At 45.1% G+C, this 12,669-nt stretch overlaps 1 protein-coding gene across 1 annotated transcript in view; it reads left to right on the forward strand.

The window, feature by feature from the left end:
- Positions 1-12,669, forward strand: part of PolZ1 (DNA polymerase zeta catalytic subunit) — a 138,034-nt gene that overhangs the window by 39,153 nt on the left and 86,212 nt on the right. Inside the window, exons 12-13 of the mRNA XM_084596365.1 lie at positions 1,889-2,049; positions 6,897-7,017. Coding sequence (XP_084452491.1) covers positions 1,889-2,049; positions 6,897-7,017 — 282 coding nt within the window. The remainder of the gene's footprint in view (positions 1-1,888; positions 2,050-6,896; positions 7,018-12,669) is intronic.

A 12,669-nucleotide genomic window follows, 5' to 3' on the forward strand; every position in this document is an offset into this window, starting at 1 on the left:
AGGAATCACAAGAGAAGCAGCAACGGTTGTATCAGTATTTTTGTCCCTCAGATAATTAAAACTCCACATTGCTGCTATAGTCATCACTCTGCTGTTGAAACTAAAGCTGAAACTACTGAGAATATGAAATTAGATTATAAATGATTTAGCGTTTGTAGACAGAAACTATATGGTAATCAGCATGAAGTAATGTTACGCGTATCACTGACAGGAAAAACGTGGCTAAAATTAGGTGTCTGTACTCTTTTCAGTGCTATACATAACATGAAAAAAATCTTCTAGTGCATGCAATTGCCATGCCCTCCACTTTGAATTTTCAAATTTTATAAAGGAGGTCGATTCACAGCTGTGTAAATAAGGTATTCAATTCACATTCTAAATTTCGAATGTCTGCTCTCTCCTATTTGAGTATCCTATGAAAACATCGCAGTAAAAATAATTTAGAATATAAACATATGCTAAGCTGTCGTTTTATTGGTTTGCAAAAATTTGCAGCGCCTATCGGAACAGTTTTTTTCCTTTAGTGCTGCTCAGAGGCAGTGGTCAGTTCACTTGGCGGTTGTGTCTCTCAGCTGCACTAACAAGTGCAGTGAAGCCAAATTACCAAGGGACTGATATGTTTTGTGCTAAAGTCCATTGTGAGGGCGGCCTGTCCTCGTAATAGCATTGCAAAATTGCTAAAAACATTCGTTGTCATCTCGGTCTTCCGTAGGTCATAGCACAGCTTACAGTTATGTTTTTGGATACACGCTTTATGGCTGGCAAGTTTTGTGGCCTGCTTGTGGAGAGGGCGGCGTAGTGAAATCCAGTGTGCCATCAAAGTTGAAAATCTGCTCTAGGAGCTCTTTTCTCAAATCTAGGTGTTCAAACCACACCTGGCATGGCTGAAAGAACTTTGAACTTGAAGTTCTGGATAAACCGCCCCAAATGCCAGAGCTGTTGTTGTTGAAACCTTAGCGAATAGAAATAAAACAGTGGGAACGCAGAGCAAGAAGGTGTAACAGATGAAGAGGGAGCTGAAATTGAAAGTATGCTGTCTTTCGGTCACTCGATGTTCTAGGCTGGTATTTGACCCGAGTCATCATCCGAGCTGAAGTGAGAGCTGATAAGTTGTTTTTGAACTTTTCGACACTGCGGTCTTAAAAAATGTTCGCAATAGAAGCAGCAGAATCATGTGAATGACGCAAAATTCGTAGCGTGTCCTGTCGCGACCTCGACTCTTTTGTTGTTGACTCTTGAGACCACCCATTAATAATTATTTTTTCTACATTGTTACCTGCTGAAAAATAAGTGAAAGGGACTAGAAAATTTGTCTGAGCAGAATTGCTCCTAAAAATGCGATGCAAGTATGGCAGGTGTCATAACTGAATCACGAGCAGAACATTTCGTCTTGAGCAGATTTTTTTTTTGTTTCTTACATCGAGTACCAGCGAAAAGCAACCAAGTGAAGTAGTGCCACAGTGCCTGTTTTACCTGAGAGTTCTTTTTAGCTTTAGCAGGGGTCTACTTCCCCCTCTTAGCTCTAGTAGCTGCCTCATGTTGTGTTAGAAAAAGGAGAGGGCAGGGGCAAACTGTTGCATGAGTTTTTATAGTGTCACTAATTGATCGATAGATCAATTGATTGATTGAGTTGGTCGCTAAAGGTAACTAATTGGATTCAAGGGAAGGAGAGCATAGCAGGAGGCGCCAAAAAGTTGGGTGGGCGGATGAGGTTAAGAAGTTTGCAGGGGTCAAATGGACATAGGTAGAACAAGACCCAGTTATTTGGAGGAAAATGGGAGAGGCTTTCACCCTGCAGTGGGTATAGTTTGGCTGATGATGATGATGCTGCTGCTTATGAGTTGATTGATGCCACATGATGCATTGGAGTCTCTCTTGGTTGGTGCAGTGGACAGCCAGGACGAGGCACTCGCAGAGGCATTGGCGCAGGCGGCCTCTGGCTGGAGTCAGGGGGAGCCCTGTGAGGAAGACAGTATCCTGGGCAGCCTGCCGTGCCCTGACGGGGACGAGGCTGATGAAGATGAAGACAACGCAGAGGACATGTCGCAGGTGGGGTGACACAGGGGCATCGAGCCGCAAGTCTCCTGCATATACGAGGCAGATGTTAGATGGATACTTTGCCACGTGACTCTGATACGACGCCATCGCTTTTTGCCTGTCATCCGAATCACATTGCACGTTTTCGTCACCTGGCTTTGGTCCGACGCTACTACTTCTTAAGTCATCCTGAATCACGTGACACTTGTTTTTCACGTGACTCTGGGACGTCACGCGATCGACATCTTTTTGGTCGATGACCCTTTTCCTAAGCATTTCACATCAGTATAGCTGAGCACCAGGTGAAATCTTGTAGTACCTATTGCGAATCAGTGGGTACCAGGTAGCACCAGGGATCGAACTTGGTACCTCCTGAATGTCAGGCGGATGCTCTACCACAGGGCCATCAGTTCAGTAGATACATGTTACGGAGAGAGGACTTGTGAAAGAGAAGGTTTAGGCTTAGGTTTGACAAAGTGTAGTTTATTCTCGGCATTTCTTTCCCTTATTCTTTTTTCTGTGCATACAGGCTGAACGTGGACTTCATTGCCAGGCTTAGTGTTCAGCACCTCGTAAAAAGGAGAAACATACGAGGGTGCATGCGAATATTCTAAACGTTGTATAGTTAAATTCTATCCGATTTCATTTGCGCCGTGCTTCCGTTCTACTGTTCGAGCTGATCTAACTTCGTAAATGTTCAGAAAGTTCGGGTTTCTAATTAGCCTAAACTGCCGGCAAAACATTGGGACATTCTCATACGGCAGCATCTTGCACATGTCACTCAAGGTGGCGAATGCACTTACAGCTGTTAAGAGCCACCATTGCCCATCCGCTGTATGCTCGCACGTTTGAAAATGAACATTATGTTAAAACAGCGCTAGAACATGGGCAGACAGACAGAGAGAGAGAAACACACAACTCTGTGTTCCGTGTCTGTCCGTGTTCCAGCGCTCTTTTAACATAATGTTCAACCAACTCGCCTACAAGCAACTCCTTTCTGGAAAAATAAGTGCAGCGCTATATGGCACCCCACTACATCTTGCCGCGATTGAGTGATGGGTGGCTGTGAAGCCGCTGCTAGCTTTCCTCATGGTTTAGATCACTGCCGTGAAAGACACTGCAGACACTGAAATGGTCCGGCTTGTGGAGGAAGGAGCGAGGATTCTACTGGAATTTGCTGCTGTAGTTGCTCTTACAACAATCATTCTGAATTTACACTGATTAGGCTCTAAAAACTACAATGCCAAGGTGGCACAGTGGTAACGGTGCTTGACTACTGTTCTCAAGGATGCGGGATCGAATTCCGGCCTTGGGAGGCCGCTTTTCATTGGAGGTTGAAAGTGAGGGTCCATGTACTCTGCGATTCCAGTGCACGCTAGAGATCCTCAGGTGGTCGAAATTTCCGGAGCCCTCCACTACGGTGTCTCTTACAGCATGCATCACACAAACCACAAACCAAACATGCTAAAAACTGTATGCCATAGCCTGCAGTGGGTAAAAAAAAAAAAGCGTGAGGCCAAATTGCGGACTTGAAGCAAGCCTAATCTAGGAGCGTGGTCCTAGCCGATGCCCATGTAAAACTATTGCGTCTTGCGCTCGTTAAATCAGACATCGGCGGGCTTTATATCGCATAAGAAATCACATTGAGGCACGATGCGCGCCGCCAGCATTCACTGAAATAAGCCTCACCAAACCTGAATTGCATGTAACAGTTGTGTCTGCATGCAGTTAATGTGCGCGATGTAGCAGTTATGACGACGGTCAAAAGGAATGTTCGTTATTTCCAAAATAAAGCTCAATCGCATAGCATTGGACTTGCTTCTGCTTCATGTCATCCCGTGGCTGTGATTGAGCGCGTGCATTGGATGCTGTTTGGAGCGTCACTGTTGTTTTATTTTTGTTTTGGATGGCATTACACTGCTCTAACGCATACATATATGTCCCTCGCATGCACTCACATTCTGCTCCCATCTGGTCATGCATAGTTCTACCGCACTGCATGCTTTGACTGTGGGGGGAAGCATCCTCAAAAGCGATGGTGCTGTTTTGTGTAGAGGCATCAATACTAATGAGTCGCACTGCGAATAGTGCAGAAAGGCTTTTTACGATTTTGATGCAATCCTCCAACCTTCCCGGCAGTGCGCGCAAAAGCAAAGCGCCGAACGAAATGGGGAAAAACTGTCGGTTTTAGTTGGGTTTCTTCTCTGGTGCAGACAGCTGTCATGCAGTTGTTCATCAGTTAAAATTACCATAATGCAGACTGTTTTCGGAATTTTTTTTTTTTAAGTCCTTTCGATAAATTGAAAGTTAGGTTAATCTGGCCATTTTTTCTGATGTATTGAAAACTAAATTAAATACTGTATAAACCGGAGTATAGGTCGAGATTTTTTCTCAAGAAAAGCAAGCTAAATTCAGCCCTCGTCTTATATAGCGGTCTTTAGCAGAAGTTGAGCCACAGTCTGGCAACAAGTGGTGTGCCTTTTGTAGAGACAACCAAACGACGCCTTGAGAACTGGATAAGGCTGACTAGATAAATAGTGTTGGTGGCGTTACGCCACAGCGGGACAGACTCCGTCACAGTAGGGAATTGACTTGGCTAAGACTTTTCTGGTTCACCTGGTAAAAAAAAGGGAAGCCTCAGTACCAATCCAATCCAATCCAATCCAGTATAATTCAATTCTTGTGAACGGACAGCCAAAACCGTATTGACATCCTGCAGTTGCTGGCATTTCGTTTTTCCGTCCCTAGGCGCATTTATCTTCACGTGCGCTTCAACCAATGTGAGTATAAAATGCCTCTTTAGCAACGAATAACGACATGTAGAGGCAGTTTACAGTGGGTTTCCAGAAAAAGTGATGACCACCGAAGCAAGTGGCATCATGGCCGCTCTCTCAGTGACAGTTCAGTGGTTCACCGTGCGGTTCCGCGGACAAGATTAGCTGTTTGCACAAACGCAGCCTTTCAGGAAATGCTGCGTAAGCAACACGCTTGATGGAACTAGAGGACACACTCTGGGAGGTGGCGGGCAGCAAAGAGTAGTCTTCCAACGGCGCTGCTGAGATCGTTTGGAAGTTTGGAGTGAGGTCATAGCTCCGGTAATGCAGGGATACAGCTAATGCAAATATATATGTGTGCTTCTCCATTTTTTTTTCTTGTTTTGTTTTCATTTTATATTTCACTTTGAGGTAAGGGAGTCGACCTATATTCCCGCTCGACCAGTAATACGGCTTATACGGTAGATCTTACATTAGTTGTGAACAGAAAAGTGTGCTTAGACACATTTAACGCTGTCAGCCTGCTCCAAAGTACACCAAAAAGCTTGTAAATTGCTCCAAACATGCTCTGAAATTGGACTTTTGCTGCTCCTATGCCTGCTTCAAAAAGCTAGAGCCTGCTTCCACCCCCTGTTTGCACGCAGAGGCTCTTACATATGCACGCATCTGTCGGACACATTTTGAGTTTTTTTGTATGGTTTCATGTGTTCCAGCACTTGACAATTCTCATTCTCAAGCAGCTCGTCTGGAGCATAGTCTGGCCACAGTGTAGAAAGAGTCCCTATTGTATTGGCATGCTGTATGTCGACTACAAACAGTTTGGAGTTGCTTTGATGACCCTGACCTGGAACTGCTAGATGCATGCAGGGGCATTGAAAGTTGTCCAAAAAGCTCGAAGTTACACTGGAAGTACTTGCTTCGGTTGGGGTGTTGTTGCCAGAAAACTGGCCCAGCCAGCGAACAGCCTAAAACTTGTTCACAAGCACTATTTGTCGCTTGCTACCGAAAGCTGTTGCAAGAAGGCAGCTCTATAATGTTTGTGTGGTGCGGCAAGTGTGGTGGAATAAGGTGGCTTTGTAGCTTGTCAGCTTTTGGGCAAATGTGCTTTGCCGATTGATGCGGTTTTCATGTTTATACAGCGTGACACAGTCTACAGTAGTTGGTTTGCAAAAAACACCACATACTCTCTCTATTGATGTTCTTTGTTTTGGGTTCTACGCTGACTGATTCAGACTTTGTGCTCAGCCGCCTTTGGTTTCTTCTAAAAAAATTAAAAATGCTTTATCGCTTCACTATGTCGAATATTATGGAACCTTTGCATAACTGGAAGCCATCTTTCTGCACCATTGCGGCCAAACCTTTTCAAAACCCCATTATATTTTTTTCTAGGTTGGCTATTTCATTAAGTATTGAACAAATCCACCTGAAATCATTGTATATTAAAGTGCAGTGCCTTTTATTCACATAAAGAAAATTCAGAGGGAATTATACAGCCTAGTTTTTTTTTGTAAGAAGGGGAGCGAACCAGCATCAGCACATGAAGGTGCATAGCACTGTTCGTGTTGGATGCGAAAGTAAAGTAAATACTTTTTCTGACTGTTCTTTGCTCGCATTACACACAGATGAAAACTTTTTCTTTCTGTTTTGTATATCCCGAAATTACACCTTGTATTAATGCGAGTCCTTATTATAAACGGATTTTTATGGTGTAGTCGCTCAAATATTTAACTGCTGTGCGTGATGGCCGCCTTTTCTGTTCTCCTGCGCCTAAGGTCGAGTAAAGCTTGTCGAAAAGTTAAGATTAAGTGACGACTTGGGGAGTATTTGCTTATACTTGGTCTTTTCGCAGGTTAGCTCCTCTGTAGCTTAGAATCGCAGAAAATGCGGCCATCACGTATGCTGGGAGGCTGTTCATTGCCATGTCTTGCCCTTGTTCGGTGCTCACTTCACATTCGCTTGGCGGGTACAACTGTGCTGCTCTACGCGCAGCTGTTGTCACGTACATTGCGCGACAGCATGAGCTCTGTGTGTACCCTTTGTGGAGCAACACTATGTAGTGGTGAATGATGGTGGTGTTGGGGACAGGTGTTCCAGCTGGTGGGCGACCGGGAGCAGGATGATGACGGGGTCAGCTCAATGTCGGACCAGTCGGATGGCAACGAAGCCTATGACCCATTTCAACTGGATGGTGCTGATGACACGCCTGGTAAGCAGGAGGAGTGCTCTTCGCAACTCCTTGCTTTGGTGTTTGATGTCGCTTTTGGCCAGGGCAGAATGAGTTGGTCAACATGCCCTATGCCATTTTTTCCCTGCACATTTATTTTATTCTCTGCATTGCAGAGAGCTCTGCAGATGAAGCAGCAGCATGTAAGTAAAGCATTGAAGTAAGTAAAAAAAAAGAGGGGGCGACAGCAATCTTAACGCTTGGAAAGTGAGTACCTTATTTACTCGAATGTAACGCGACCGCGAATGTAACGTGAGGGGCGGCTTTTCATACTGCTCAGTGGGAAAAAATAAAACCACGAATGTAACGCAAGATAAGCACTTGAAAAATTATCTTTAATAGACATTATGGCCATTGCAGTTTATTCAAGAACGCTCATTCGTCGTCGTCATCGGAGGTTGAGTTCTCAAAAATCCAGTCTTTTTAACTCTTGTCCTCCCAGACGATTCGGAAGCCTTTGCGGCCAGGCCCACGTTTAGAAATCACCTCTCGCTACATCTGCCATCCACATAAGGTAGATTAGTAACATCTAGCCATCGAGCTGTCGTAGAATTTCCGATTTCTTCTGCTATCAAAATAGCCGTTTCGAGGCGAACATCGTACTGTACACAGAACGTTGCCATCGTGCGAAATGAGATAACAACAGAAGTAACCACGCTAATCCACTGCGAAAGATGTGACAAGCGCATAATCAATAGGACAACATGATTCTGAGCCCTTGAGAAAAGGTGCAACATTTTGACTTTGGATTTGACTGATTTAGCTTTTCTGGTACCCATGTTGCCAACATAACATCGTAGAACCGTAGAAACCGGAACCGAGTGGTGGCGGATTCAATATTGCTGCACCTCGGTACTGATTTAGCCTACTGAATCGCAGTATTCGATTAAAACGCAAGGGTATACTTTGAGAGGCAAAAATTATGATAAAAAAACTCGTTGCATTCGATAAATACGGTAGGCAGTAAGGGGAAGGTTAAGATCATCAGTTCGTATTATCAAGCAAAAATTTATTCCACTCAGAATATGCTTGCAGGTATGCTTTTCTCAGTATGAGCTTCAGGACTTTGTCTAGGCTTCACAGGTAGGGAAAGTGCTTAAAGGGTTTTCTGTCCTACCTACCCAATTGAAGGTTGATATAATATTTTTTTCTGAAATCACAATACTAGTATGTACCTTATTTTGCAAAGCTTAGCCCGGGCAGAGTGCAGGACCTTAATACAAATACTACTAAAACACACAAAGAGAATTATACATTTGCTATTGCCTGCACAGTATGTGCAGAGGTTTGAGATGCTTGTGTTATTATTAATTTTTTTTGGCAGAGTCATGCAGCATGTTGCTATATACAGTCGAACCCGGATATATCGAACTCGAAGGGGATCGCGAAATAGTTCGATATATCGATAATTCGATATATCGAACTCGAAGGGGATCGCGAAATAGTTCGATATATCGATAATTCGATATACAGAAATCGGCTTGTGACGGCACTTACGATGCGAAAAAACGGTACCGTATTTGTCGCGTAATCAACCCACTCGCATAATGTACCCACCCTCCACTTTTGCACCCGAGAATTTAAAAAAAAAAAATGCGTTAAGGCCAGCTCGCTCACATGCAAGCGACTGAGCGATCTCAGCGACGAGCGGCAGCGACAGAGCGAAAATTTTTAAACTTGTTGGAACGGCGTCCCTCTCGCCGCTCGAGCCACCGCGGCAGCTCAAAACAAGGTTTCTGTGTCGCGGCGGCGGCAGAAATCGCGACCATTTTCGCTTGTATGTCGATGGCGCGCGTCAGTCCGTTTCAGTCGCCTCATCCACAGCTCATTGGCAGCGTGCCAAGATGCTGCGCAGCGATAACGTTGGGGTGCGTTTATCTTTTTATAGCTCCTCCGGTAGCCGGCAGCGAACTTGGCAGAGTGCCCGTGATAGCTTGATTGCGCAAGCCTGGTTCGATTTATCACGCCGCGCTTGGGGCGGGCGTCATGATAGCAGCAGCTGACCGCGTGCTTTCGCTGATTCATACATGCAACGATAAACGATAAAAAAAATAAAATAAAATAAACATCCCAGAAAAAAAAAGAAAAAAAAAAGCCCTGCCGCTTCTTAACGTCCGCAGCCGCCATACCTTACGCTACGCCGCGTAAGATGTGAAGACAACGATAAGACAACGATAAGAAAAAATGACTTTTAAAAAAACAAATTAAAAAAAGAGAGAGAGAGCTGCCGCTTCTTAACGTCCGCAGGCGCCATAGCCACGTCCGCCGCCGCGCCGCCGCACGCAGAGGTTCGCAACACACGCTGGAGAAAGCGTCCGACGTCTGTCTGAAAATGGACTGAGCTGGCTTTATCGCATGCGTAGCGTGTGCTGAAGGAGAGAGATAGCTCGGGAAAAGAATGGGCACACCCACGCACATGGCTTGCAAACGTCATGTGTTGGCACGCGGGAAACGACAACTGCAGATGCGCGCGCCTTTGGGGAATGGGCGCGGCGCTGCCCAGACCAGCCGTCGCCGAACTGTCCCCTCTCATTCCTTCCGCGCGTGGCTTGAAAACGTCAGGCGGCAAACTGCCAAGGGTGATGCGATCGTCTTTGGGGAAGGCACACTTTCCAGTGCGTGGTGCGGAGTTCGATATTTCGAATGACCGGTGAAATTGAGTTCGATATATGACGCAGCTTTCCTGTACTTTTACATGGGATTTTCAAGGGGATATTTCGTGAGTTCGATATAACCAAAATTTTAGAGCATCGTCCCACCGGTTGTAGTTACTGCAGCGTTCATAGGTGTCCAGCCAGTCATCGACGTCTTCATCGCGACGACCAGCGAACAGCGGCGGGTCGCGTTGTCGTGTGAGCACAGTCTGAGGGGGCGGTGCAGCCGAAGTATAGGGTGCTGCCGATTCGTGGGTACTCTCGGTAGTCATAACGATGGTAGTAGGCGGTAAACAGCGACCGGAACGTAGCTCCAGTGAGAGGCAGGGCACAAAACAGCAAGGGGATCAAGTCCTACCTCCACCACTTGTGGAAGAAGGCCAGGTCGAGACGGCAAGGTCGAGACGGCAAAGCAAGGGCTGCCGAGTCTGGCATTTTACTCCGATGACAAAGCCCAGGCGTGCGCCGGAGCCGGCGCCGCGGGATAATGATGATGGTATGTACAAATGAAAGAGGAAGATCATGGAATGAACAAATTAAAGAACATCCACGGAAGGCTCACAATATCCGGGTTCGATATAACCGGGTTCGACTGTATTTCCGATACAAAGATATACATTGATCATTATGGCACCATCAGTGCTCGCTTCGGAGGCCCCACCAGAAATCCTACCGTGAGATCAGACAGAGCAGCTTACATGAGCTGTCATTCTTCTTTGGGAGATATTTACAGTAGGAGCAAGGGTTAGAGCCTGTGCAAATATGCGAATATATCTGGATAAAACATCCCGAGCTATTCCAGATTCCTTCCTAGCAATTGCATGCGTTATAATTGCTACTGCTCTGTAGCTTTTGACCTGATATTTGGATAATAAGGGGCTTGTATGCTATGTTTATTATACAGCCCTTGTTTTGGGGCTTGTTTTATTAGTCTGCTTTTATGTAGATTTATTTGTAGCCAGTATTTTGCTTCCATTTATAGTTTGCATTATTAACTCTTGGTTGGTTGCACACATAGGTGAGCACACATAATTGAATTTATGTGTGCTCACCTAAATCCCTCATACCACAGTGCTATTTGTTGCAGTTGGTAGCGCGGTAATTTGCACTGTTTTGTCTGTGTTTTGCTTCACTACGTCAGGTAGTTCGAGCCATTGGGTATGCACAGCTTTCACCTTGAGGGAGATTTAGAGGTCATACTTGTGTGTTAAGCTTGGTGGTCGCCATCTGACTTTGGGGCACATTCACATAGGTCACCAAGTGGCCAGTGACCACTGTCAAGGTCACGTGAAGTGACATCAGTGTGACATGGAATTAAAGGGTGCTAGGGGGCGATACGTGTATAAATAGGGGCCCTGGATGCCTGCCTAGGTTACAACACTGCGCAAGATGGAGGACGAACACCCTGCTACTGTAGCGCGTCGGAAGGTGATGAAGGCATGTCGGAATGAGGCCCTGAAAAGGCGGCGTGCCGAAGAGACCGATGAAGAACGGACTTTACATTTGGAGAAACGCACAATATGTTTAATCAAGCTTGGCAATGAGTGTAGCCATGTACATGAAGCTTTCGCTTCCCTCCAGGGTTAACCAAAGTTAAACCATCAGCTAATTTTTATGCTTGTTTTAACATGCATCCTTCCTGTTTTAATAATTAACCCTATGGGGTTGACATCATATGTAATAAAATGAATAAACAAGTCATAAGGAAGTTTGCTTGTGCAAATCTGCTTTATTCATTGGATCTTTTAATGAGTACATAGATGCTGCAACGCTCTGGCTACTACATTTCTGCTGAAGCTTGTGCAGCCTGATTTCTGGGCTCGGTCAGGAGGTATTTTTCTATTGCTGTGTGGACATGCTGCTCATCCGTACGTAGCATCGTCAAGGAATTGTTTTGCCCAGTGGCATGCTAGTCTTTTATTTGTGCAGCACAGGAGTTTGGCTGATAGTGTATATCTATGCGTAGCTGTTGTGCATCAACATTTGTGTGTATCGTTTGTATTGTTCGGTTTATCTAAATCATTTTAGACGACTTTTTATTTCATGATGCATTTTGTGAGAGAATATTGCTTTTGTAGGTAAAGCAGACTTTTGAATGCTATGAATTCTTTTCTATTAGAGGTTGACAGTTATTAGCAAATTATGTAGTTACAGGCACAGGTACTTCAGCTGGTACCTAAATTGTTCTAGTATTTTATTTTTTTGTGAACAGAGACATGCACTAAAGACTGAGAAACAAGACTTTCTTTAGAATTTTGTCGTTATGGACAGTCTGTTAGTTTTCAGGTAGTTTTTTTTTTTTTTGTATATACAGAGGTGGCAGTGTGCTAGTTGCATAAACGAGCAGGAATAAAGTGGCCCCAGCCTTTGCTTTGTGGTCGCTAGTGCACGAGGTGCTCTCGTTTGTGTTCATACCCCAGGTTGGGGTTTTCCAGTAGCGCTCCGTCCCACGGCTTTCAAAGCTTCACTATGCCACCTCGGGTGAAGGTCAGCATGGGCTTCCATTTGATCTTCAAGGACCAGGAGGGCACACTGTTGCCACGTGCCTCATGTGTCCACGGAGAAAAATGTGACAGATGCTGTGCCTTTTCTCTCCTATGAACGAACACTCAATGTCAGTGTGAACTAGCCATTGACCTTCAAGAAGCGACAGGAAAAAGTGTGGTTTATGCTTTGCCTTCCTTTCCCCAAAACATCCAGCCACTTGACTTTCAAAAAGATGGTGCGACCTTCACCTGATTAAGTGTAGGTGTCCAGTGAAAAGTGTTTTGCGCCTTCATTTCCCCCAAAACCTAGCTTATAGAAAAAAAATATATTGCGGTGGTGCAGGAGTTAAGATGTCCAACTACTGTTCTGGAGTACTTGGGCTCGAACACGACCACTGGCGGCTGCGTTTCGATGGAGGCGAAACAAAGAGGCGTCTGGGTGCTGTACAATGTCAGTGTATGTTAAAGATCCCCGGATGGTTGAAATTACTTTA

The sequence above is a fragment of the Amblyomma maculatum genome, chromosome 1 (genome assembly GCF_055883805.1).
Source record: "Amblyomma maculatum isolate TAMU_Amacu chromosome 1, ASM5588380v1, whole genome shotgun sequence".
Classification (NCBI taxonomy): Eukaryota; Metazoa; Arthropoda; class Arachnida; order Ixodida; family Ixodidae; genus Amblyomma; species Amblyomma maculatum.